Source organism: Ornithorhynchus anatinus, chromosome 16, assembly GCF_004115215.2.
Source record: "Ornithorhynchus anatinus isolate Pmale09 chromosome 16, mOrnAna1.pri.v4, whole genome shotgun sequence".
Classification (NCBI taxonomy): Eukaryota; Metazoa; Chordata; class Mammalia; order Monotremata; family Ornithorhynchidae; genus Ornithorhynchus; species Ornithorhynchus anatinus.
The window spans coordinates 24,870,369-24,895,180 of record NC_041743.1 but is presented as its reverse complement, the minus strand read 5'-3'; the positions used below and the strand labels follow the sequence as shown (position 1 = coordinate 24,895,180).

Genomic DNA, 24,812 nt, shown 5'->3' with positions numbered 1-24,812 from the left:
CCACTTTCCCCTACTTGAATCTGGATGTCAACTCTCTAAGCAGTAACGAGTTACCTACCTCAATATCGATATCTTTGAAAGCCTTAGCCCCCAATTCTGTCTTTTTAATCTGCTCCAAGCGCTCGCGCACGGTTTTCTTTTTGATTTGTTCATGCTCCTGTAGGATGCGCTCTTTCTCCCTCTCCTTCGCCTCTTGGCGCAAACGTTCTTCCTCGGCTTTGCGGACTTTCTGAAGTTCCGCTTCCCGCTGCTCCAACTCTTCTTTCTCACGCTGAATGTTCAGACTCTCGAGGCGTTCCTTCCTCTCCTCGATGGTCTGACGACGAGCCAGAATACGTTGATGCTCTTTTCTTGAATTTTTTACATAGGCAGTCACAGCCAGCTGGTGCTGTTCTTCCTTTTCTTGCTAGAAAACATTTTAAGAACACCACTCCTTAAGTTGCACAAGTAGACATCGGAGGGAATAAGCCACTTGAGAAGTTGACCCATGAAACTCTTTTTCATTTCCAGAAAAGTAAAAGTTAGTTCACGGAACTAAATGGAAGGACGAAAGAAATCAAAACATTTTGGGGGGGAAGGCACAGACACAAAAAAATGCATTTCACATGCTATGTCTAGTCTAGATCCAGTAAAGATACCACTCAGCAATTCTTAAAAACTATGATCCCCAGTTCCAAATGCATAAATTACTGCACTATTCCAATTATTTTTATTATTCCACCTGCCCCTGGCTGAAACACTGCCCTACTTTAACTTCTCAACTAAAGTTATTTCCAAGCTTCACAGAAAATAGAACCTAGGAAGAACTGGAACAAAGGGGGGGGGGGGGGGAGACATAAAAAACAAAGTTAATAAAAAGGAAACCCAAAGGAAAAATGAAGCTAAATACCAATTAGAGTATTTCATGCTTCAGCAATAACCAAGTCTACTAAAAAGTGAACCAAGGGAGCTTATAAGCCACTTATGGCAAACAGTAACTGTCCGCAGGCTGGCTTGGAGGGCGGAGGGAGAGGGTTAAGACGGCATACCCCTTTTACCTAGTGACCCCCCAGGAGCCAAAGATACAGTTGCCCTCGGCCGCCAACTGCACCACAGCTGGCTCAATCGGCCCGGATCCTCACCCTGAGCTGGCTTAAATCGCTTGGCGGATCAGAAGACGCGCTGGTATCTATTTTGCCCCGGCCCCAGATGCAATACTAAGGGCAGCTGTATAAGTTAAAATGCCTGAACGCTTAATGTCTGAAGGAGACTGGCAACAGAGCTGAAAGCAAGCCAAGTTGCTAATTAACCTTCAATCATTTGTTTTGCACATGAGAAATAACACTGCTCACCATTATAGAGAAGGCAGGTCAACGAAATGTGCACTCGAAGACAGAATGCAGTTTATTCGTGACATTCGAGTTAACCTCCGGGAGAGGTGCCGCCTCCCCGTGTCTGGGTTAGCCCTTTAAATGAATGAGCCAACAAGGATACGCCTAGAAAAGAAAGCTGGCGCGGAAAACTCACCTATGGTGCTCGGGATGGTTTTTCTCGGGGGGCCCCTGGCACAGCTGTTGAAGGGAGACACATACCCAGAGAACCACCAGCAATGAGTGACTTGGAATGTAGGACTGTCACTGTGGCACCCAACAGGCACTTACCCCCTTCATCCTCATCATTATTCCTACTCTCTTACTTCTAACCTGTCTTGTAGTCAAAAATGCACAAAACGAAGCCAACCCACACAAACCACAAATACCCAGAAAAACAACCACCCTGGCTCAGTCAGGCACAAAGGTACACAGATACACGCCGACCCAAACACAAGCAGACTGATGCTAAGAGAGAAAGAAACGGAAGCCCCAAAAGACGGACATGGCAAAGGAAGGAAGTTGGGAGAGTCGGCTAGTCAAAGACATAAGGAAAACAGGGGAAGAGAAGTGAACACGGGAATAACTAGGAAGAGAGGATGGAGAGGAAGAAGGGAATGACTAGGAAGAGGAAAGCCTCTGAATGTTTCAGTGTTAAATGTGAATCTGTAGTCTATTAAAAAACACAAAAAATTAGCTTTCCCTTCCAAAGGTTCAGTTTCTTACCAGTACGTGAGCGGGTTTAATGACTTCCAGGGCCTTTGCAAGAACTGAAGACATAGCAGTCAGCTGATTTCTGATCTGCTCGGAAGGCATGCTCTGCAAATGAGGACCAACTGGGGCATCTTCTCGAGTGGAAAAATTCAAGTCCGATCCAAAACTTAACGTTCGAGAAGTATGATCGATGCGAACCTTCGTAAGTTAAATATAAGAATTTGTTAGAACGAATCACATAATACGGTTTCATGTTTAACCTGCCGATATAAAAATTGAATTAACTACACCAACACAGAAACTAAAGTATGATTCCATTCCCCTCTGCCATTTGGCAAGGTGAAAGAGGCTAGCGGAAGAAATAGTTCACCAGGTAAAAGTCTAGCTAGTGGTAATGATGCGAGAGAAGTCTTCCAGACCTCCAAAGCCGGTCAAGTCGGCGGGCCTGGACTCCATCAATTTGCCGAAGTCATTTCGGGTCAACTTAAGGTAGGCATTTGGGGTGGTTCTCAAGTCTCCCCCATAATTCTTCTGAGCCCCGGGGACTCTCCTCTGCCTTTATTCACTTTAGTGTGGACTTCTTGGGGACCAGTGACGAACGCATAGAACCGGTGCCCGGCTGCGGTTTCAATAATCTCAATTATCGAGCCCAAGAGAGTTGGCTTGGTGCTACACGTGTCTCTACCACTCAGATCCATCAGGGCAAGTTGTTCAGTGACCTTACGATTTACTCAGGTGAACTCACAAGAGCTCAGTTATCACCATGGGCTTTGAGAGCTTGCTGGGTGCAAAACTACTGGTAAATGATATAATCCTTTCCCTCAACAAGCTTACCACCTCAGGTTACTCTGACAAAACCCAACCAGAATAACACGTTGGAGACTACATCGGAAAATGCACAGAATGAGCCCCGTTTTTTCCTAGGATTTGTGGAAACAGCTCTCTGCGTACTCTGATCTTTCTGTGCCACTTACCTGTAAGTCACAGTGTCGGGCTGCATCTACAATAGCTCGTTCCAGTTGGAAAGCATCAACAAAAGGAACTAGAGAAGTCAAACGAGAAAACTCGATGCTCTGATAAATCTGTGCCACCTGCAGAAAAAAGGTAGATCGTTTTCGTTTTGCGTCCGAGAAAAACATCAATGGCAAAAACGAAACTCTCACACCCGCTCTAGCCTTTATGTTTTCTTTACAGAATTGGGCTAGATCCTCAGTTAGGAGATTAGGGAATTGTTGTAGGAAAACTATTTAAATGCTGTATCTGTCTGAAGGGGACTGGCAGCATTTACTATATAGAGTTGTGCTGCTAATTAACCTTCAACAGTTTATATAGCACATCAGAAATAACACTGCTCCACAATGCAATGAAAGCAGGTCAATGAAATGTGCACATATTCAACAATGAACATTCTAACAGAAAATAAATAAATGTCCAAAAGTAATCTCAAAATCGATAAGCAGAGGGGGTTAGGAGACCATTTTTGTAAATACAAATTCTCTAAAAGACAGAGCAGGGTTGACTTCAAGACTTTAAAAGCACCGCTTAGATCAATTAAAATTTCACTAGAATAATCTCTTAATATTCAAACCTGCTGCAGAAGTCTGAGAATGGTGTTGTTTTGCAGTTGTGGAACATACTGTTGCAATTCAGGCTCCTTTTCGGCTTGTTCTCTCACCCAGTTTAGAACCTATAATTAGAATCAAGCAAGTCCAAATTATATACATACTGAAGTGAAAACGGCAACTTAAATAAATGGTGATATTTGTTAAGCGCTTACTACGTGCAAGGCACTGTTCTAAGCGCTGGGGGAGATACAAGGTGATCACGTTGTCCCACGTGGGGCTCACAGTTTTAATCCCCATTTTACAGATGAGGTAACTGAGGCACAGAGAAGTTAAGTGACTAGCCCAAAGTCACCCAGCTGGCAAGCGGCGGAGCCAGGATTCGAACCCATGACCCCTGACTCCCAAGCCTGGGCTCTTTCCACTGTGCCACGCTACTTAGACATGAAAAGACCATAACAAAACTATTCGGATCATCGTTCCCTTTGAGCGTTGAAAAGCTATCTAGAATATTCAAAGCCTTTAACATTTCGGACTGTGGCTCTCCAAAAATTGTATGAAGGGGACTGACGCCAATGGCTACATTAGACATGCCGCTAATTTACCTTCAAGTTCATCTAGCACAACAGAAACTGCTTTTTTCCTCTCCAGAACAGAAAAAAAGACAGTGGGATGTGCTTAACTTGTCTAAAGGAGTGCCTTTCGTATATTAGTAACAATAATAATTATGGTCCTTGTGAAGCGCTTACTATGTGCCAAGCACTGCTGGGGTAGGTGCAAGGTGATCAGCCTGTCCCACGTGGGGCTCACGGTCCCCGTTTTTGCAGGTAAGGTAACTGAAGCACGGAGAAGCTAAGTGGCTTGCCCAAGGTCACGCAGCACACAAGTGGAGAAGCTGGGATTAGAACCCACGACCTCTGACTCCTAAGCCCGTCCTCTTGCCACTAGGCTATGCTGCTTCATTCATTCAATCATATTTATTGAGCGCTTCCTGCGAGCAGAGCACCGTGCTGAGCCCTTTGGAAAGTACAATACGACCGCTTCCACTGTGAATGAATGCTTTTCTTTCCAGGAATGGCTTACTCCACTATTAAGTACTAACAAGATATAAGGTTAAAACAAGCCTCGTATTTTACCTAACAGAAAAAACACATTTCCAAAATCACGGCCTACCTTCGTAACTCGGTCACACAGCTTCAGTGGATTGAATTCCACTTCCAGCCAGTTGTAAAGGTCTTTCACTTCCGGAACGACATACTGCAGTACATTGAATCGCACCTAAAATACAATTAAACGTTATTAATCTGTTAAAAACTGCCCCGCATTTCACGTTAACCTTAATTCTTTAAAAAAAAAAAATCTGAAATACCGGGAGACTAGGAATGTAGTATTCGTGAAAAGATCATTCTTAAAGGCATTTTAGCGATTACTATGTACTAAGCACTATGCACTGTACTAAGAGCTGAGATAGAAGCAAGCTAATCCAGTTGGACACAGTCCACATCGCACAGATTTTACAGAGGTAACTGAGGCCCAGAGAAGTTAAGTGATTTGCCCGAGATCACACAGCAGACAAGTGTGTGAGAAGCAGCCTGGCGTAGTGGATAGAGCACGGGCCTGGGAGTCAAAGGTCATGGGTTCTAATCCCGGCTCTGCACTTGCCAGCTATGTGACCTTGGGCAAGTCACTTAACTTCTCTGGGCCTCAGTCACCTCCTCTGTAAAATGGGGGTGAAGACTGTGAGTCCTACATGGGACAACCTGATGACCTTCTATCTATTCCAGCGCTTGGAACAGTGCTTGGCACATAGTAAGCGCTTAACACACACCAACATTACTAAGTGGCGGAGCTGGGATGAGAATCTAGGTCCTCCTGCCTTCCAGGCCCGAGCTCTATCCATTAGGCCACGCTGTGCTCCATTTCAAAATCCACAGATCGCTTACTCTCAAAGTAATTCCATTTCCTTGTCCTGAAAATGTCCACAACTCTTAAAAAAAAAATTAGAAAACCAGCAATCATACATAAATGCCATTGATTGATAAAAATCACTGCAATTTCTATTTAACCAAATGAACGTTGTTTCCACTGAAGTACAGAAAGTAGTCGAAACCCAAGAGCATTAGGGGGTTGGGAAGGACTGGAGGGAAAACCTGTCCAAGGAGGTAGAAGACATCCCCGTAGCTCTACTAGTTTTCCTGCAATTTCCCAATAAATCATCTACCTTCCTTACCTCCTCTGCAATGCCCAACTGGAATTCCACAATTCAAATGTGCTATTTGTAAAGCAGCGCCTCCAGATAACACTTCCTAATTTTAGGGTATTTACCAATTTAATAATAACGTTGGTATTTGTTAAGCGCTTACTATGTGCAGAGCACTGTTCTAGGCGCTGGGGGAGATTCAGGGTAATCAGGTTGTCCCACGTCAGGCTCACGGTTAATCCCCATTTTACAGATGAGGTAACTGAGGCACAGAAAAGTGAAGTGACTTGCCCACAGTCACACAGCTGACAAGTGGCAGAGCTGGGATTCGAACCCATGGGCTCTGACTCCGAAGCCCAGGCTCTTTCCACTGAGCCACGTTGCTTCTGGCTTACAACAGGGAGTTGTCCCAATTCCCCAGAGTAGTAATGGTTATTTGTTAAGTGTTATGTGCCAAGCACTGTACTAAGCGCTGGGGTAGAAACAAGATAATCAGGTCCCAGGTTCCATGAGATTCACTAAGTAGGAGGCATAATGGGTGTACTGTGCTGATGAGGGACCTGAGGCACACAACTTAAGTGACTTGTCCAGGGTCACACAGCAGGTACCGTGAGGGAGCCGGGCTTGAAATCCAACTCCCGAGTCCACGCGCTTTCCACTAGGCCGCCTCCTTTCCCAAATTACCTTGGGCAGGATTGTGTCTACCAACTCCGTCATAGTTTCCTCTCCCAAGCGCTTAGTACGGTGCTCTGCACAGAGTAAGCTCTCTAGTACGATCGATCCAAATGAACCCGATGTATTTTTCTTCGTATTTGAGCGCCTGACCGACTCTGAAATTTTTTGGAATTCACTGGGCCCGAACTGATGCTTACCATATCATTGATAAGAACAATGCGCGTGGGTGGGGCCTGAAGGCCCAGAAGTGTCGCTAAACGTCGCTGCTTTTCTACTATGATGCCATCCATATCCAGGAGACGGGCAATGTCAGTACGCTCAGGAGTGATAGGAATGGACAGCGTGGCCAAAAGGACTCTCGTGGACATTCTGTTAAGAATAAAGTCAGGTGGCATTAAAACGGGCAACCATTCCATTTTACGGCGACCGTAAACCTTTTCAATTCTGGACATTCTATACATATAACGCTAGCAAATACATCCATCAATGGCATTTATTAGGTGCAGAGTACTGTACTAAGCGCTTGGGGGAGTACGACAGAATTAGCGGACAGGTTCCCTGCCCATAATGAGCTTACAGTCTAGAGGAGACATTAATATAAGCACGGGCCTGGGAGTCAGCAGGACCTGGGTTCTAATCCGGCTCCATCACTTGTCTGCTGTCTGACCTTGGGCAACTCGCTTTACTTCTCTCTGCCTCGGTCACCTCATCTGTAAAATGGGACACGGACTGAGTTCCAACCTGATTATCTTGTATCTACCCAGAGCTTAGTACAATGCCTGGCACATAGTAAATGCTCAAATACCAAAAATAAATTTAAAATGTTACCCAAGAACCAACTCGATTAGGCTCTTACACTGTGAAATCTTGGAATTTTGCCTTCGAGAATAAGGTGGGGGGGACGGACATCATACAACATAAAGGTTTGCCCAAGAGAAATGCCTGTCTCAGTGCAACCATCTACATAGTTAACACTTGGGCTCTGCTCGTAGATCAAGCAAAGACTTTAGAAGTCACCCTTCATTTTCCTTCATTCTGAAGTATCACGTGAATTAGTTCTGAGAGTTTAACATGAATAGATCTAAACTATTTCTTCAGCAGAGTTAAGCGACAGATGAAATATCACAGCAAACTACTTGCTGAAAGGGTAGGCACCTCCCGGCAGATAAAAGTTCACTTTAAAATGCCCAGTTGGCTGAGCGTTAACAGTTATGGTTTTCATTCAGCACTTCCTACGGGCCGAATACTGCGCTAAGCATCGCAGTAGGTACAAAGTCATCAGGTTGGATACAGTCCCTATCCCAAGTGGCTCACGCTGTAAAGACAAAAAAGGAGAACAATGAATTTTCTCTCCATTTTCGGGTGAGGAAATTATGAGACCCACGAGTTAAGCGACTTGCCCAGTCAGCCCACAGGCAAGTGGAGAGCTGGAATCGGACCCGGGTCTCCCGAGTCTCAGGTCTAAGGGCCTCCACAGGGCCTCAAGGGCTTCCTAATTTGCAAATAAACTGCATTGCCGAGTGATTCCCCCTGAAGAAGTTATTCTCCTTGTGGGCAGGGAACAAGCTCCCCAACTCTGTGATGTCGTACTCTTCCAAGAGCTTAGTATGGTACGTTGAACGCAGGAAGGTCTCAATAAATACCACTGACTGACTGACCGAGGCAAGACATTTGGTAACCAGAGATCGACCCCGTGCCCGCGCTTGCAAAGAGCATTTGGAAAAGTGGGCGGAGAGAGCGGACGCCCGGCAGAACTAAGGGAAGGAGCCGGTGATGGGGGGGGGGGGGGGGGGGGACGGACAGAAAACCGTTGCAGGCCTCGTGCAGCTCTTTGCTCAACAGACCACGCTAGCGAGGTCGCAAGGCTGCCACTGACCGCATATACCCTTGTATGAAAAACAGGTTTTACCGCCTGACTCCTTCTGGTCTTTTTCCCATTCCAATTTTCCTTTAGATGTTTTCACCTTTATCGTATAATAAAACCGTGACGTCTTCCGGTTTTCATTAGTCTCTGCGGCCTCCTACGCTCGGCTGCTAGGATTTACATTTAATTTTGGAGCAATACTCAATGTAGACTTCAGTGACGTCTCTAAAGACTTGAAATTTATGAGGTTCGACTCATTTTCTACAGTCAACGTTATGTATTTCCCAGTGTTTACTACCTGCTGCCCCAAACCATAGGAGCCTAATTCAATTAACAATTTACAAGCTCTCCATCTGGAAAAGATGTCGATAACTGAAATAGAAAAGAAAGCGCAGGGATGTGCATGCGCTTATCAAGAAATACTTCTCCGCATCTTTGAGACTGGCTATTTAGGAAGTTGGTCCTTTCAGAGATGAGGTCGTTGAGGCCCAAAAGTTAAGTGACTCACCCAAGGTCTCACAGCAGACAAGTGACAGAGCTGGGATTAGAAACCAGGTCCTTCTGACTTCCAGGCCCATACACTAGGCCACACTGCTTCTTAAACAAAGTTGTTCTACTGGCTTTAAAAACATTTTAACCAATTAAGTTAGAAGGTAAGGTCTACAGAAAAATCTCACCTTTGCATCTCTTCCTGAGTGAGATTCTTTCTCATTTCTCTGGACAGGTGATAAAGTCGATGGAGAGTGGATGCGTGGAAAAGGGCATTCCCAGATTTCCAAAAGACAGTCGACACTTTGTTATAGTAATTAGCCATCAGTTGGGGTTTAGGAGGTTTTTTAGACAGGGAAAATAACCCGTGAATATCTTCCACTGCTTTGAAAGCTTCCTAGAAGGGAAAAAAAAAAGCCCCCAACTTTTTTTAGCCTTGTCATTTGTGAGGATAATTATAATTCAGTATTCGTTAATTAAAACACGTATTAAAAAAAGGTTACAGCATTCGCTCAGAATCACACAAAGGCAAACTAAAACTATGCGCGCCATTACCACCGTATCGATTTTTTCCCCATAGGCTCTCGGGACAAGAGCTCATCCACTGTTTGACAGCAGACTCGGTCATTCAGGTGTTCTATCTCAGGCAATCCTACCACTGGAAAAACGTCAAGTCTAATCATTTAAGATCACTGCTGAATGATTTTTTTTTTATGATTATTAAGTGCCGTCGAGTCGTTTCCGAACCCCTACTCGAAAGGAGAATTTTATTCTAATGGCATCTGTAAAGTGCTTTCTATGTGCCAGGTACTGCAGGAAGCACTAGGGTAGATACGAGATCATCAGGTTGGATGCATTCCATGCCTCATGTGGGGCGCAGTCTTAATCCCATTTTACAGATGAGTTAATTGAGGCACACGGACTTGCCCATGGTCACACGGCAGAGAGGCGGCCAAGCTGGGATTAGAACCCAGGTCTTCTGACTCTCAGGCCCGGGCTCTTTCCACCACGCCACGCTGCTTCTCACTTTTGAAAAACAGAGGTATATTTACCAACGAAGTCCAAAGGACACTTGAAAGATCAATCTTGTTTTCCCTTCTCTTCCCTCAATAGACTTGAGCTGATTTTTAGCCAAATTACACTTCATCAGGAAATCAGAAAAAAAACAAAACCGTTAGCACGCTAAGTGCAAGAGAAAGAAACTTTGTAGATTTTTTTTTTTTTAATAAAGAAGCCAGATATGGAACTGACTTGCCAGAGTTTATCAGCAAGAGGCAAGGACTTATCCTGTCCCACTTGATTTCCATTATCAGCCTCCTTGCTGACCTCCCTGCCTCCTGTCTCTCCCCACTCCGGTCCATACTTCAACTCCACCGCCCAGATCCATTTTTCTAAAGAGATACGCTTAGTCCACATCTCCCCGCTGCTCAAGAACCTCCCGTGGTTGCCCACCCACCTCCACACCAAAGAGAAACTCCTTACCATTGGCTTTAAAGCAGCTTGGCCCCTCTTACCTTACCTCGCATCTATCCCAACCCAGCCCACGCTCTTCGCTCCTCCAGTGCCGGCTTGCTCACCGTACCTCCATCTCGTCTATTTCGTCGGCTTGCCCTTTCCCCCAGTCCTCCCCGCAGCCTGCCACTCCCTCCCCATCCGTATGCACCAGACCGCCACTCTCCCCACCTTCAAAGCCCTAAGGGTCACACATCTCCTCCAAGAGGCCTTCCCTGATTAAACACCTCCTCCCTTCCGCACCTTTCCACTTGGGACTGTATTCTTTGGGCACTCGATAGTCACCCCATCCTCGGCGCCACAGCCCTTATGAACAGATCGGGAACTTCCTTCTATTAATGCCTGACTCCCCACTTCTGGGCTGCAACTCGTGGGCTGGGACCGTGCCTACCTATCGTGCTCTACTGCACTGTCCCAAGAGGTTTAGCACAGTGCTCTGCACCCAGCGAGGACTCAATAAACGTGACGACCGAAGCACGGCCGCTCCCGTCGGTGGCTTTTGCCACGCATACTGTTGGAGTCAGAGCGGGGTTTATTCCTCACCTATGAGTCATCGCACTAGTAAATCTACCGACTGACTACTCTGGAATTCAGAGTCTGCTGCCAAACGGGCGTCAGTTTTTCACAGGCCCCGTTCTCCCCGGGACACCGTATAAACCCCCTCCCCACCTACCTGCCAGAGTTCCATGCAGATGGCACTGTCCAACTGCACGAGTCGCGTTTCCAGATGCATCGACTGGCTCTCGGGATTATTGAGATTGATTGCGGTACTCTGATTGTGGTGGCGTTGGATCTGAGTTAAATGCATCCGCAGGTTGTCACATAATTTACGGAATTCGGCCTTCCGGGTATATTGCAAGCAAAATTTGAAAGCTGGAGGATTAGAAAGATGAGTTAACTTCTTTTCATCGGCGCCAGGCGTTTCGATTTCGAAGGGCACATCGTTTAGGCCGATACACCGTTAAACCACAGTAAGCTTTCTAGGAAGAGAGAGGAGCTCATTTGGAAGGGGAACCCTCACATATTCCGCCTCTGAGCAAAACAACAGTCGCCTGTATACTCTCAAGGGGCATACAGATCGCCCAGAAAGCCAATCTTACAGTGGAATACAAAACCTAAAAGTCCTGTAAGGAAACATTCTATTATTCCTACGCAATTTCCTTAAACTACATTTGGGTCTCCAGGTTCACGTGGTCCATTTACAAATGGCAGCCCATGGCAAAATTTCATATTTTCAGGGAACGAACACATGCTGTAGAGAAAACATTCTTAAGTCTGAATCACAAGGCAGTTGGGTGTGGCTTCGTTCCAAATTTTTAGCAAAAGTTTATTAAGGATTCTAAGAAATGATACTCTGTTTTAAAGTATTTCAGCTGATTTTCCCTGGTACCTCATAAAAGTATTTGGGCTCTTTTCCCCCCAAAGGATCCAGGTCTGTACTACAGGGTATGAAGGTACAGAATCACTTCCAAGTTAGTGTCATTCCCCCTAATACCTGGTGTCCCATTTGGCCTTAAATAAGTTGGTTAACTCACTGGCCTGAAACCTAAATCAACCAAAGTGATCCAAAACTCTTGGATGTACAACTGGAGCGTCTAACTAAACAAATCATTCCTGCAGCTCTCCCCAAGAAGCGAGAGCTTCAGATGCAAGAAGCTGCAATGGGGAACTGGTTCTTTCTCCGGCTCAGTCGGGGGACACGAAGAGGTGAGCAGGGGTAAGCTTTCCATGACCTCGATCGGTCTCCTGGCCCTCAGTTATTGCTGCTGATCGTCTCCCCGCTGCCATCTGACAGGGCCTCTAAGATAAGTGCATTAAGATGCTCATAATTCCATTAAGTGGTGACATTACCTAGGGTACCAGAAATAGGGGAATTGCTTGATAAAATGCCCAGAAATCTGATTCAGTTAACCATATTATACTACAATGTACTCAGCCTCATTTCCCACAAAAGACGACAAGCTGAACGACTATCACTGAGGTCTGATGTGCAGGTTGTGTAAAGGGTTATTTTTCTCTCACTAAATAGATCCTTAAGTGCCTGCAACTTGAAACGCGATCCATTTATGTGAGCGGAGAAGTCCTGAGTTATAGCCCCAGCTCATCTGCTCCTCACCTACAAAATGGAGATGTCACGTTTAGGGTTTATCAAGTGCTTTCTTGTTGTACTGGGTTTGGGTTACGCACGAAAGTTTGGCGAATAAAATAACCATCTCTCTGTTTTCAGTTTAAGGGCCAGGCAATACTTTCCTCAAGGATACTGACAGGGAAAACTAATTCCTCAAGCCTCTCCTCTTCCCCACTCTGCAAATTCTGGGACTTGAGAAAGAGAACTCAAACTATTACGGCCCCGATCGTATGGATGCCAATTTTTTTAACAACCCCAAGCCCTGTTATAAACAGGATCCCGATATATTTTAATATTGGAAACGTGAAACAAATGCTTCCCAATTCCCTATTCTTGTTTCACCTTGCTGGGCAATATCATGGTAGAGGCGCTCCACTCTAGAATTGTTTCGAAGAAGGTCCAAACACTGGCGGTAGGATTCCCACAGAAATTTAACCCAAGGAGTCAGAAGCAGTCGATCGGTACGATCCTGAGTATCTTCACCGCTTACGGCACTCAAGAGCACACTACGAATCAGAAGGAAAAGTTTCGTTAAACATGACTTCCCACTTTCTCAGGCTATGCCACCTTCTGAAATTACCGGTCACCAATGGAGGTCCTAACTTCCACAACTATTAATTTCTATGCAACTTCCACTTTTTCCGCATCTAAACCGTACCATGGTGTCTGTTAACAGCACAGTATGTTAAGCTGGGAAGATTTTTCTATGGGAAGATTGTGGTAGCTGAGAAATGCTTACTCTCTGCCCAACGCTGGGACTCGGATTCCATCCCCGTTTCATAGGTGGCTCACAGTTTAAGGGGGTGGACAGGTATTTTATCCCCATTTCACAGATGAGGTAACTGAGGCACAAACAAGTTAAGAGAGCTGCCCAGTCACACGACAGCCAAGGGGCAGAGCCAGAATTAGAATCCAAGTCCTCTGACTCCCGAGCCGGTGCTCTTTCCTCTGGGCACCACTGTTGAAAATCCTGACACTTGATAATGGCCTACTTTAGCAAGGCCAGCTAAAACAGACTGCTATCCCAAAAGTATTATAGATTTATTCCCTTTACCTCTCTGGAGTTTGAATATTATCCAGATCTTCTATATCTAGGACCATCTGCTGGGATTCTTCTTTAGCAGCTTCTGTTTTCTCTTCCGCGAGCTTCAGATAGGCCCTAACTACATCTTCCAAGGATTTGATGTTCACCTAGAAAAAAAACCAAATCACCTGAAATGTCTTTTCAGTCTACCAATTCTATCGTACCGTATTCTCCCAAGCGCTTACTACAACGCTCTGCATACGGTAAGCGCTCGATACCGCCGATGGATTCCATTAACCTAAAACGTCCTGAAGCGTAAAGCTTATGCTGCGATACATGGACCATACGTTACATCTTAAAACCACGGGGTAAGGCAGGAACTCCGAGTGACCATTTAAGGCCTATCAAATAGGTGAGTGTCAAAAATGAGCCAACATTTTCCACAACTCCCACCTGCTGGCAAATATTCTTGTACTGGTATAATCCTTCCTTAGCCAGGTGACTCTTGCGAAGATCCACACAGAGCTCTAGGTACTTCAGCATAATAGGTTCGTGTATCTTTTGCCATGTTCGATGTTTTTTACTTTTCATAACATCGTAAAGAACATCAAGGGCCGGTTGTTTCTTTCCAACTTCGAGAAACTCTGTAAACAAAATTCAGAGTGAATCGACTGCTTACTGCCACGGGACGACTTCCATTTCTAAATTTTACATTCCCCACTTAGAACTTTATTTCCTTTATTCTGAAGAATGATTTACCAACAGCGCAAATCCATAATTACTGAAGTGAAATTAACTCCATACTGGCTAAAATTATGATTCTAGCACAAAACTCAATACAGAATTAAAAAGAGGGGTTTTGGGGGGGGGGGGGGTGACTGCCTCATGTGGCAGGTAATCGTTAATCCCACCTATCTTTTCTTTTCCCAGGGGCAGAAAAAAGGGAAATCAACCATTATTCTGATCGCTTAAATTCATCTTAGTTCATTTAACCACAAAAGTTTCCAGATCCCTTCACGCACCGTGACTTGCCTTCGTAACTGCAGCTCCGAGTTTAATACGAACCTACTATCACTACTCAATTGCCTCCTAGTCTCACGTCTTCCACCGGACTTCCATTCTGACTTGCGGAAAACAAAAACAACATTTCTACAACTCAGAGCAATCACACCGAACTGGGCCCAAAGAAACCACAGGGTAGAAGCCAGTAAGTACTAAAATAACTTTGGATGAATAGAATGTTTTTCTCTGCTACCTACACCCTGCGCCGCTATGCACAACCCAATCGTAGGCTTTAATGGGCTGATGGGTTATTTGACTTCCAAGAAATTAAGCGGATGAATATTAGCCACATAAGGGAAGCGGTCTGCTTTCTATAGATAAATAGGTAAACAGACAAATCCATATTTTGGAGCGTATTTCCAGCTCACTAAGGTCATAAGAAACAGACTATTATTCAGTTGCAATTTATTAAACTTCTATTCTAGAGTCTACGCTTCTATGTTTTTACAAGGGCAAAAACAGCAAAAATAATGAGAGGAGAGGTTTAGGATGTACAGTGTGTTTCTGGGAAGAGCCTTCCTGTGTCTGCTGCCCTGCCAGTTTGGCACTCAGTCACAATCACCCCCTTCTCCCTTCTTTCCCCCCAGGGCCGTGGAGGCCAGAGTCCTCCAAAAAAACTCTTCCCAGACTCAAGCGCAATTCGCAAACAACTTCAGTGTGCGCTCGCAAACTAAAATACATAATCCAAAAGACTTAGCGAACAGTACCGGCCAACTGGTAGTTTTGTACTAGCCATCTCACTTCTAGGTCTTTCAATATCCTCGGAGTTGGCCACTGGTAAAGTGAGATCCTCCAAAGACTTGCTTTAAACTTGGTTATGCCGAATTACACAACTTGGGTCTACCGCACGGGCTCCGAGATATTAAAAAAATTACTCATCTGAAACAAACCTCGAAAGCCTCACTGAAAATGCAAGACAAGTTCACTACTGACTGGGCTTGAGTCAAGTTCTGGCCTACCCCAAGGGAGTAGTTAGGGTATTCCAGCTTTTTTATCCTAAAAGGTTTTGATTCCCTGGCCCATTCAGAGAATACAATCCAATATACTTGGTTTCAGTTCCTAACCCGTCATTTTATTCCGCCTCTACGGCCTACTTTCCAAAATGCTCACAAGATACCAATAAAACAAGTCTAGACAGGATTTCACTACAGAGACAAGTTGGGCAAACAGGTGCAAGGAAAAAAGGGAGGGCTTTCATGCAAGTGCGAGGGGGGTGAGAGGTGGAAATCATATCGGGAACTACAAGATTTGGGGAATGCAAGACTGGGGTGGAAATCAGGTATTTGTCATGAAATTTTTCCAGGCAAAATTCTGTCTGATTTCCAATTTTTTTTAAGGAATTTAAGCACTTGCTATGTGCCAGGCGCTGTACTAAGTGCTCTTACAAGGCACAACTTCCTCATAGTATTGCCAAGTAAATGGACAGCAGAGTGTTCCAAAAAAATCCTTAAAAGGAAATTTTTTCCACCATGGTGATTTTTTAAAACCATTTGCAATCACAAAACTGAAGGTATGGGGCTTAGGCAGATCTACTTTCAGATAACGCTGGCTGGCACCTAGACTTTTCTAAAGCTGAATTCGGCCCGGGAAAAGAAACCATTCAAACAGCCTAAGTCCTTCAACTTCAATCCACAGGTTTTACATGGGAAATGGGATTTTGGGGGGCCTAAACAAGTTATCCTTATGGCTCCCCAAACTTTAGCTCCTGAGCATGAAACTGTTTAAAGTACAGCTCTGCTCCTTTCTCCTACGTGATCTAAAACTTCTCCGGTCACCGCCTCGGTACAATTTAGGAGTGGCCAAATTTTGATCGTTTACCACTCTAGACTTTCTAAAGTTTCTGCAGCCGAACGAGAGCCCGGGCATCTCGACGGTCATAACAGGCGGCAGGGAAAATCACCTACGAGCTCCTCCACATAAACGAAGACTGAACGTTTACTAACGCGACGCCGTTCAAGACTCATCGAAAATGTCATTTTTGTGCGATCCGGTGACTACCTGCGGTTCGGCACGTTAGATCTGGAAATGATAAAGGCTCATCCTACAGTCTCCTCGGGGGCATCGAGCCTTCTAGTAAAAGCTACAGTTTTATGGTTTTCCACCTTTCTTTCTAATCTACCAATCGATGTGCCGCTCCACGCTGCGTTATCAGTAAATTTGGCCAGATTAACGCCAGAATCGATGTCAAGAGCTTAGTAAAAATAACGTTGGCATTTGTTAAACAGTGCTCTGCACGTAGTAAGCGCTTAACAAATACCAACATTATTATTAAGCGCTTACTGCGTGCTTCTTCTAAGCGCGAGGAGGTCATCGGGTTGCCCCACTTGAAACCCGATGACCCTGTATCTCCCCCAGCGCTTAGAACAGTGCTCTGCACATAGTAAGCGCTTAACAAATACCAACGTTATTAAGACATCCCCAGTTTCCAGAGGAGGGAACTGAGGCGCGGAGAAGCGACTCGTCCAAGGTCGCACGTGGCAGACCGGGGGCGGGATTCGAACCCACGGCCTGGGCTCTTCCCCCGGAGACACGACTGAGGGAGGGCGGGGGAATCCTTCCCACCCCTTCGGGGGCCAAAGGTTTCCCGCGACGCCGTTTTCTTTTCCGATAAATTGGAAAACGTCTGCCCCCCCGTCGCCTATCCGTGGCCCAATTCTCCCCTCCCCTCCCAGCGCTCAGGGCTCTGCACAGCGTGAGCGCCCCATAAACGCTAGCCAAGGGAGGCGCCGCTCGCCGGGGGGTTTTTAGGGGGCTCGAGGTGTCGTTGGTGGAGCGTTGGAGCAATGGGGGGGTGAGGGAAGAGGCCGGGTGCGGCGGGGAGGGGGGAGGAGGAGGAGGAGGAGGAGGAGGAGGAGGAGGAGGAGGAGGAGGAGGGGTGGGTGGGTGCGAGGCCCGGCGGGAGGTGGAGCCTGGGCGCCGGCCTGCTTTGTCCCCGGGAGCCATGTTCCTTCCGGCCCCGGTGGCGGGGGGAGGTGGAGCGGCCCCCGGAGGACGGCGACGGGGCCGGGCCGGCCCCGAGGCGGGCGGGCGGACGGACGGAGGGCCGGGCGGGCGGACGGACGGAGGGCCGGCCGGGCGCCTCCCGCGCGAGGGGCTGAGGCGGGAGGAAGGAAGGAAGGCAGGCAGGCAGCAAGGCAGGCAGCAAGGCCGGGCGGGCGGGCGGGCGGGCGGGCGGCCCCACCACCTCACAGGCGGCGGCCGCCATGGCGGCGGCGGCGGCGGCCCCAACTCACCGTTGGCCCGCTTGAGGGCATTTTCGGGCCTCTGGAAATAGGCCGGCATGTCGGCGCTGGGGCGGGGGGGCCCGGGCCCGGGGCCTGGTCGGAGAGCGGGGACCCGCGCGGGGGCCTGGGCGGGCTCGGCGGCGGCCCGGCAGCACGCGCACCGCCACACGCCCCGACCCACCCGGCCGGAAAGGGCCCGCGCACGTGACCCCGCCGCCCTCCAACGCGCCGGCGCCGACCCCGCCCCGCCCCCGCCGGGACCCGGATGGGCCGCCGCGCGGGAGGGAGCGCGGGAGCGCGCACGTCAACCCGACGCGCTCGCGTCACCGGCGCCGGCTGACGTGGCGCCGCCTGGCCCGACGACGACGCCGACGACGACGACGACGACGACGAGCCGCCATTGCCGCCATTGCCGCCATTGCCGCCGGCCTCCCCGGCCCTCGCCGTCGGTTAAAACGTTTCACGCGACATCGTCCCTCGCTTCTCCTTGCGAGAAGCAGCGTGGCGCGGTGGCGAGAGCCCGTGGGTTCGAATCCCCGCTCCGCCCCCCGTCTGCTGGGTGGCCTCGGGCCGGTCGCTTCTCCGGGCCTCGGTTCCCTCATCCGCAAAATGGGGCTGAAGCCCGGGAGCCCCACGGGGGACCCCCTGGGGACCCCAGCGCTTCGAAGGGGGCTCTGGCACATCGTAAGCGCTTAAATCCCGTGATTGTTATGATCCCATATATTATGATTATCAGCATGATTATATAGGGGAAGCAACGTAGCTCAGTGGAAAGAGCCCGGGCTCGGGAGTCAGAGGTCATGGGTTCGAATCCCCGCTCTGCCCCTTGGCAGTTGTGTGACTGTGGGCGAGTCACTTCTCTGTGCCTCAGTGTCCTCATCTGTAAAATGGGGATTAACTGTGAGCCTCACGTGGGACGACCTGATCACCCTGGATCTACCCCGGCGCTTAGAACAGTGTTCGGCACATTGTAAACGCTTAACAAATACCAACATTATTATCAGAGAAGCAGCGTGGCTCAGTGGAAAGAGCCCGGGCTCGGGAGTCAGAGGTCATGGGTTCGAATCCCCGCTCTGCCCCTTGGCAGTTGTGTGACTGTGGGCGAGTCACTTCTCTGTGCCTCAGTGTCCTCTTCTGTAAAATGGGGATTAACTGTGAGCCTCATGTGGGACAACCTGATCACCCTGTATCTACCCCAGAGCTTAGAACGGTGCTCTGCACATTGTAAACGCTTAACAAATACCAACATTATTATCAGAGAAGCAGCGTGGCTCAGTGGAAAGAGCCCAGGCTCGGGAGTCAGAGGACATGGGTTCGAATCTCAGCTCTGCCACTTAGCTGGGTGACTGTGGGCAAGTCACTTCACTTCCCTGGGCCTCAGTTCCCTCATCTGTAAAATGGGGATGAAGACCGTGAGCCTCACGTGGGACAACCTGATGGCCCTGTATCTACCCCAGCGCTTAGAACAGTGCGCTGCACATAGGAAGCGCTTAAATACCAACATCATTATTATGATGATGATTGGGTTATGTTTTCATAAGCCGGGGTGCAGGGTCACACCGAGCCCTCCCTCCTCAGTTTACCCGATCGGATCGACCCTGCCCCAGCACTTAGCGCAGGGCTTGTGCCACAGAGTCAGCGCTTCACAAATAACCCCTCGTCCTTAATCGATGCAGCCATCGGCGGGGAATTGCGAGAGAGTCGAGGAGCAAGAGGCGGGGCTCAGTGGCAAGAGGCCGGGCTGGGGAGTCAGAGGTCGTGGGTTCGAATCCCGCCCCCGCCGCTCGTCAGCTGGGTGACCCTGGGCCAGTCTCACTTCTCTGGGCCTCGGTGACCTCATCTGGAAAGTGGGGATGAAGACTGGGAGCCCCACGGGGGGCCACCTGATCGCCTTGTATCCCCCAGCTCTGCCACTTGTCAGCTGTGTGACTGTGGGCAAGTCACTTAACTTCTCTGTGCCTCAGTTCCCTCATCTGTAAAATGGGGATTAAGACTGTGAGCCCCACGTGGGACAACCTGATTCCCCTGTGTTTACCCCAGCGCTTAGAACAGTGCTCGGCACATAGTAAGCGCTTAACAAATACCAACATTATTATTATTATTATTATTATTAGAACAGTGCTTTTTACATAGTAAGCACTTCACAAAAGATATCATTATTATTAGTCCCGACTCTGCCCCTTGTCAGCTGGGTGACTGTGGGCAAGTCACTTCACTTCTCTGGGCCTCAGTTCCCTCATCTGTAAAATGGGGAAGAAGACTGGGAGCCCCATGGGGGACAACCTCATTCCCCTCTATCTACCCCAGCGCTTAGAACAGTGCTCTGCACGTAGGAAGCGCTTCACAAATACCAACATTATTATTAGTCTGAGGTAAGGCCGTAATTATAATTATTATCGTGGTATTTGCGAAGCGCTTACCATGAGATAAGGCCATAATACTAATTATTACCGTGGTATTTTTGAAGCGCTTACTATGGTGGCGAGGGCATTTATGAAGCGCTTACTCTGTGTGCCAAGCGCCCTTCTCAGCGCTGGGGTCACTAGAAGGTAATCGGGGGGTCCCACGTGGGGGTCACAGCCTTAGCCCCCACTTTCCAGGTGAGGTAACCGAGGCCCAGAGAAGTGAAGTGACTTGCCCAGGGTCACACGGCGGCCAAGTGGCGAAGCGGGGCCCCGCGTCCTCTGACTCCCAACCCCGGGCTCTTTCCCCTAAGCTTCGAATGTGAAAAATCCAATCAGTCGTATTTATGGAGCAGAGCCCTGGAGCAAGTAATTAAAAGAAAAGATAAGGTCCCTGCCTTTGAGAATCGGACAGTTAAAATGGGAGCCGGGCGGCAAAGATAATCCAGCCTCTCACTCAACCTCCCCTTATCTCTCCTGCCGCCAACTTTTTTTTCTTGTTAATGGTATTTAAGTACTTACTGTGTGCCAGGCACTGTATTTGATAATAACGTTGGTGTTTGGTGCCGGGGGAGTTACCAGATCATCAGATGGGACAGAGCCCATGGCCCGCGTGGGACGTCCGGTCTTAATCCCCATTTTACTGACGAGGGAACCTCTTTCTCATGCCTCTGTTCTGCTCGAAGCTTCGGCCAAGGGGCGGCCCCCTGCTCTTCCCCGATTCCAAGCCCTTCTGAAATCACATATCCTCAGGAAGCCTTTCCTGAAAACCTCTTCATCTCCCCTCACTCTTTTCCCTTTAATTGCCACTTCTGTACGTCCACGTCCCGTAAGCATTTGGACTGTCCTTTCCCACCCCTTCTTTGTATCACTTTATACGCTAGCTTCCTTCCATCTGTAGTTGATTTTAGTGAGTCTCTCCCTTGCAAGAGTATACGCTCTTTGAGGGGAGAGATCACAATTGGAGAAGCAGCGTGGCTCAGTGGCAAGAGCCCAGGCTCGGGAGTCGGAGGTCATGGATTCGAATCCCGGCTCTGCCACTTGTCAGCTGTGTGACTGTGGGCGAGTCACTTCACTTCTCTGGGCCTCAGTGACCTCATCTGTAAAATGGGGATTAACTGTGAGCCTCACGTGGGACAACCTGATTCCCCTGGATCTACCCCAGCGCTCAGTGCTCTGCTCATAGTAAGCGCTTAACAAATACCAACATTATTATTATTATAAATTCTCTTATACTCTCCCAAGTGCTTAGTACGGTTCTCGGCACACACAGGCACTCAGTGAACGCAGTCGATGGACCGATGGATGGTTGACATCCGATAGGAACACAAAAACAAGGCAAAACATAGAACTGGTGGCATCAAAAGTAAGCAGTGAATGAAGAATCGGCATGAATAAGCCAAAATAAAGCGGTGCGCTATGGGTGACTGGAAACCGGTTAGTTAGGCCTGATCCAGGGAGGTGGTTAGTTAGGGATTTTTAAGGAGGAACTTGAGGAACACACGGGGCTTGAATATACTCGCGAGTGAGACATTCACATCTGCCGCACCAGTCTTCGGGTACGGCCACGAAACGGCACGGCCTAGCGGAACGACCATGGACCCGGGAGTCCGAGGACCTGGGTTCTAATCCGGCCCTGCCACTTGTCTGCTGCGTGAGCTTGGGCAAGTCACTTGCCTTCCCTGTGCCTCAGTTACCTCGTCTGGAAAATGGGGATTAGGACTGCGAGCCCCATGTTGCGATTATTCATTTCTAGTAATGTCCAGTCTCCCCCTCTAGACGGTCAGCTCGATGCGGGCAGGGAATGCGTCTCCTTAACTGTTGTACTCTCCCCGGCACTTGGCACAGTGCTCTGCACGCGGTAAGCGCTCGATAAATACGATTGAATGAATGAATGTGGGACGTGGACTGTGTCCAACCTGACTAGCTTGTATCCATCCCCGTGCTCAGTACGGTGATGACCCAGAGTAAGCGCTTAAGAAAACCAGGACGTTTCTGCGATCCTGCCGCGCTCTCCTTTTTCTTTAAAGAAGTACAGAGACCAACTTGAACTCTTCAACTTGTAACTAAGAAATGACACAGTAGATCCGTGATCATGAAACAGCGGCGCCAGCCAACAGAGAATCATTTGCGGTGAAAATTGCTTTCGGAAAGGGGAAGCGAATCCCCAATCCTCGCCGAAATGACCATTATAGATTTAGTCCATATTTAATTTCCCCGGTGGCTTTCCATCAAGGGACTCGAGCCCCACCGTATCTAAAGGACTTCCCGAGCCATGATGGGGAATTCGGTGTTGGGGACCACCTTCCAAATCAGAGGAATATAGATGCATCCAGGAGAGCAGTAAAAAGCATGAGGAGGCTTGAGGACCTGTTTTATGGGGAGAGGTGAAGAGCAGGGTGGACGGTGACTAATACAAGATTAAAGGGATAATGGAAGCATTTGAAACGCTTAAACACAGAGGTGGGGGAATTACATAGCACGGCGCTAGGGCTGGGCACATAAACAGGAGCTTCGAGAAATAATAAGAAAATAAAATTTTATCCGAACGCCACGCTGCGTTAGGAGGCTGTCACTGGGAGGTCGAACCCGGGGGCACCAAACCGAATGTAGACCGTCTTTCCCTCGGCCCAGAAGGTGGCTGACGGAGGGCCCAAAACGCCCGCGAGCCCCGTGTGAGGTGGTCGTGAGTGGCAGAGCTCACTTCTGTTGGGGTTGGAAATGGCCGCGTTAGCTCTGGGGGGCAGAGCAGAAGGACAAAAGTTCACTGTGGGCAGGGAATGTGTCCGTTTATTCTGATATCGTACTCTCCCAAGTGCTTAGTACAGTGCTTTGCCCCCACAGTAAGTGCTCCATAAATAACGACTGAGTGAATGAATGAACGAACCAACCCCCCATCATCCGGCAGAACTGCCTCGACGACACGTTTGGGGCCATGAAATATTTTTAATGCCGCGTAAAAGTTCTGGTTCGGGTGTGGCCTGCCTAACCTCGGGCCTCTTCCGCTTCACCGTCCTACGATCCGTCTGGCGTCTCGTTTAGCTGGATTTCCGCGTCGTGTAGGTTTTTGGCTAGCGTCACTTTTGTCTGACTCCCGAGGTGCCGAAAGGCATCGTTGGAGCGGGAATCGGTTTTGCTGCAACCAGACTCTATCTGTGAGTAATAATAATAATAATGTTGGTATTTGTTAAGCGCTTACTGTGTGCCGAGCACTGTTCTAAGCGCTGGGGTAAACACAGGGGAATCAGGTTGTCCCACATGGGGCTCACAGTCTTAATCCCCATTTTACAGACGAGGGAACCGAGGCCCAGAGAAGTGAAGTGACTCGCCCACAGTCACACAGCTGACAAGGGGCAGAGCTGGGATTCGAACTCATGAGCCCCGACTCCAAAGCCCGTGCTCTTTCCACCGCGCCACGCTGCTTCTCTAAGTGAGTCACTGACATGGAGCCAATCTTGGTGCATTCGTTCGACCCTCCTCGGTGTCTTAATGTCGCGGATATCGCAGATACGTGCTCATTCGTTGTGGATAACGGAGGTTGTGGTTTGACTTTCCATTCCCAGCAGAGCTGTTGCATTATCGTGGCAGAACGTCTCGCAGGCGTCTTGGCTCTCCAGCAGCCTGACGTGTTGCTTTCTCGCTGGTTTGGAGGCCACTTTGGATTCAGTGGTTAGAGGGGAAACAGTATGGGCCCGGGAGTCGGAGGAACTGGGTTTCTTTTTAGATAATAATAATTGCGGTACCTGTTACGATGTGCCAGACACTATACTAAACGCTGAGGTAGATGCAAGCTGAGCAGGTTGGACGCAGTCCCTGCCCCATAGGGGGCTGACAGTCTTCATCCCCATTTTACAGATGACAGAACTGAGGCCCAGAGAAGCAAAGGGACTTGCCCAAGGTCACACAGCAGACAAGTGGCGGAGCTGGGGTTAATAATAATATTGTTGGTATTTGTTAGGCGCTTACTATGTGCCAAGCACTGTTCTAAGCGCCGGGGGAGATACCAGGTAATCAGGTTGTCCCCCGTGGGGCTCATGGAACCCAGGTCCTTCCAGGCCCCTGTTCCATCCACTAGGCCACGCTGGGTTCTAATCCCAGCTCTTCCACTTCAATCAGTCAATGGTATTTATTCACCGCTTACTGTGTGCACAACACTGTGCCTTAGCAGTGTACGTTAGAGTTGGTAGAAACATTCCTTGCCACGATGAACTTATAGTCTTACAACGACTTCTCGGTGCTTCAGTTCCCTCTTCTGTGAAATGGGGATTCAATACCTGTTCTCCTTCCTAATTCGATTGTGTGCCCCATGTGGGACAGGGACTGTGTCCAAACTGATAAACTTGTGTCCACCCCAGCGCTCAGAACGGTGCTTGACACATAGTAAGCGCTTAACAAATACCATGAAAATGACGGTTGCGTAGTCATTTTGGGCTTAGAGCATGTCAGAGCATGTTGGCTCTATGCACAGCTGCTGAAATCTTGCTCCCTGTGGGCAGGGAACGTGTCTCTCAAGCGCTTAGTTCAATGCTCTGCACTCAGTAAGCACTCAATAAATACCGGGGATAGACTGATCCCTTCAACAGGATAGCCGTGTTCATGAAAACCCC

The 24,812-nt window shown here is 48.4% G+C and overlaps 1 protein-coding gene and 3 non-coding genes across 4 annotated transcripts in view; all 4 read right to left on the bottom strand.

The window, feature by feature from the left end:
• The window catches only part of EIF3A (eukaryotic translation initiation factor 3 subunit A), a 29,832-nt gene extending 11,918 nt beyond the window's left edge, over positions 1–17,914 (bottom strand). The window contains exons 1-12 of the mRNA XM_029080211.1: positions 17,813–17,914; positions 13,971–14,161; positions 13,548–13,684; positions 12,836–12,999; positions 11,039–11,238; positions 9,042–9,250; positions 6,698–6,869; positions 4,799–4,903; positions 3,652–3,750; positions 3,038–3,154; positions 2,076–2,261; positions 59–406 (exon numbers count right to left, since the gene is read on the bottom strand). Of these exons, the coding sequence (XP_028936044.1) occupies positions 59–406; positions 2,076–2,261; positions 3,038–3,154; positions 3,652–3,750; positions 4,799–4,903; positions 6,698–6,869; positions 9,042–9,250; positions 11,039–11,238; positions 12,836–12,999; positions 13,548–13,684; positions 13,971–14,161; positions 17,813–17,861 (1,977 nt within the window). The 5' untranslated portion in view covers positions 17,862–17,914. The remainder of the gene's footprint in view (positions 1–58; positions 407–2,075; positions 2,262–3,037; positions 3,155–3,651; positions 3,751–4,798; positions 4,904–6,697; positions 6,870–9,041; positions 9,251–11,038; positions 11,239–12,835; positions 13,000–13,547; positions 13,685–13,970; positions 14,162–17,812) is intronic.
• On the bottom strand, positions 1,234–1,365 carry LOC114817569. Its single transcript, XR_003765432.1, has one exon. It is a non-coding gene; the product is annotated as a small nucleolar RNA SNORA19 (small nucleolar RNA).
• On the bottom strand, positions 3,322–3,453 carry LOC114817567. The gene has a single exon (XR_003765429.1). It is a non-coding gene; the product is annotated as a small nucleolar RNA SNORA19 (small nucleolar RNA).
• On the bottom strand, positions 4,176–4,305 carry LOC114817570. Its single transcript, XR_003765433.1, has one exon. It is a non-coding gene; the product is annotated as a small nucleolar RNA SNORA19 (small nucleolar RNA).
• Positions 17,915–24,812: the final 6,898 nt, after the last annotated feature.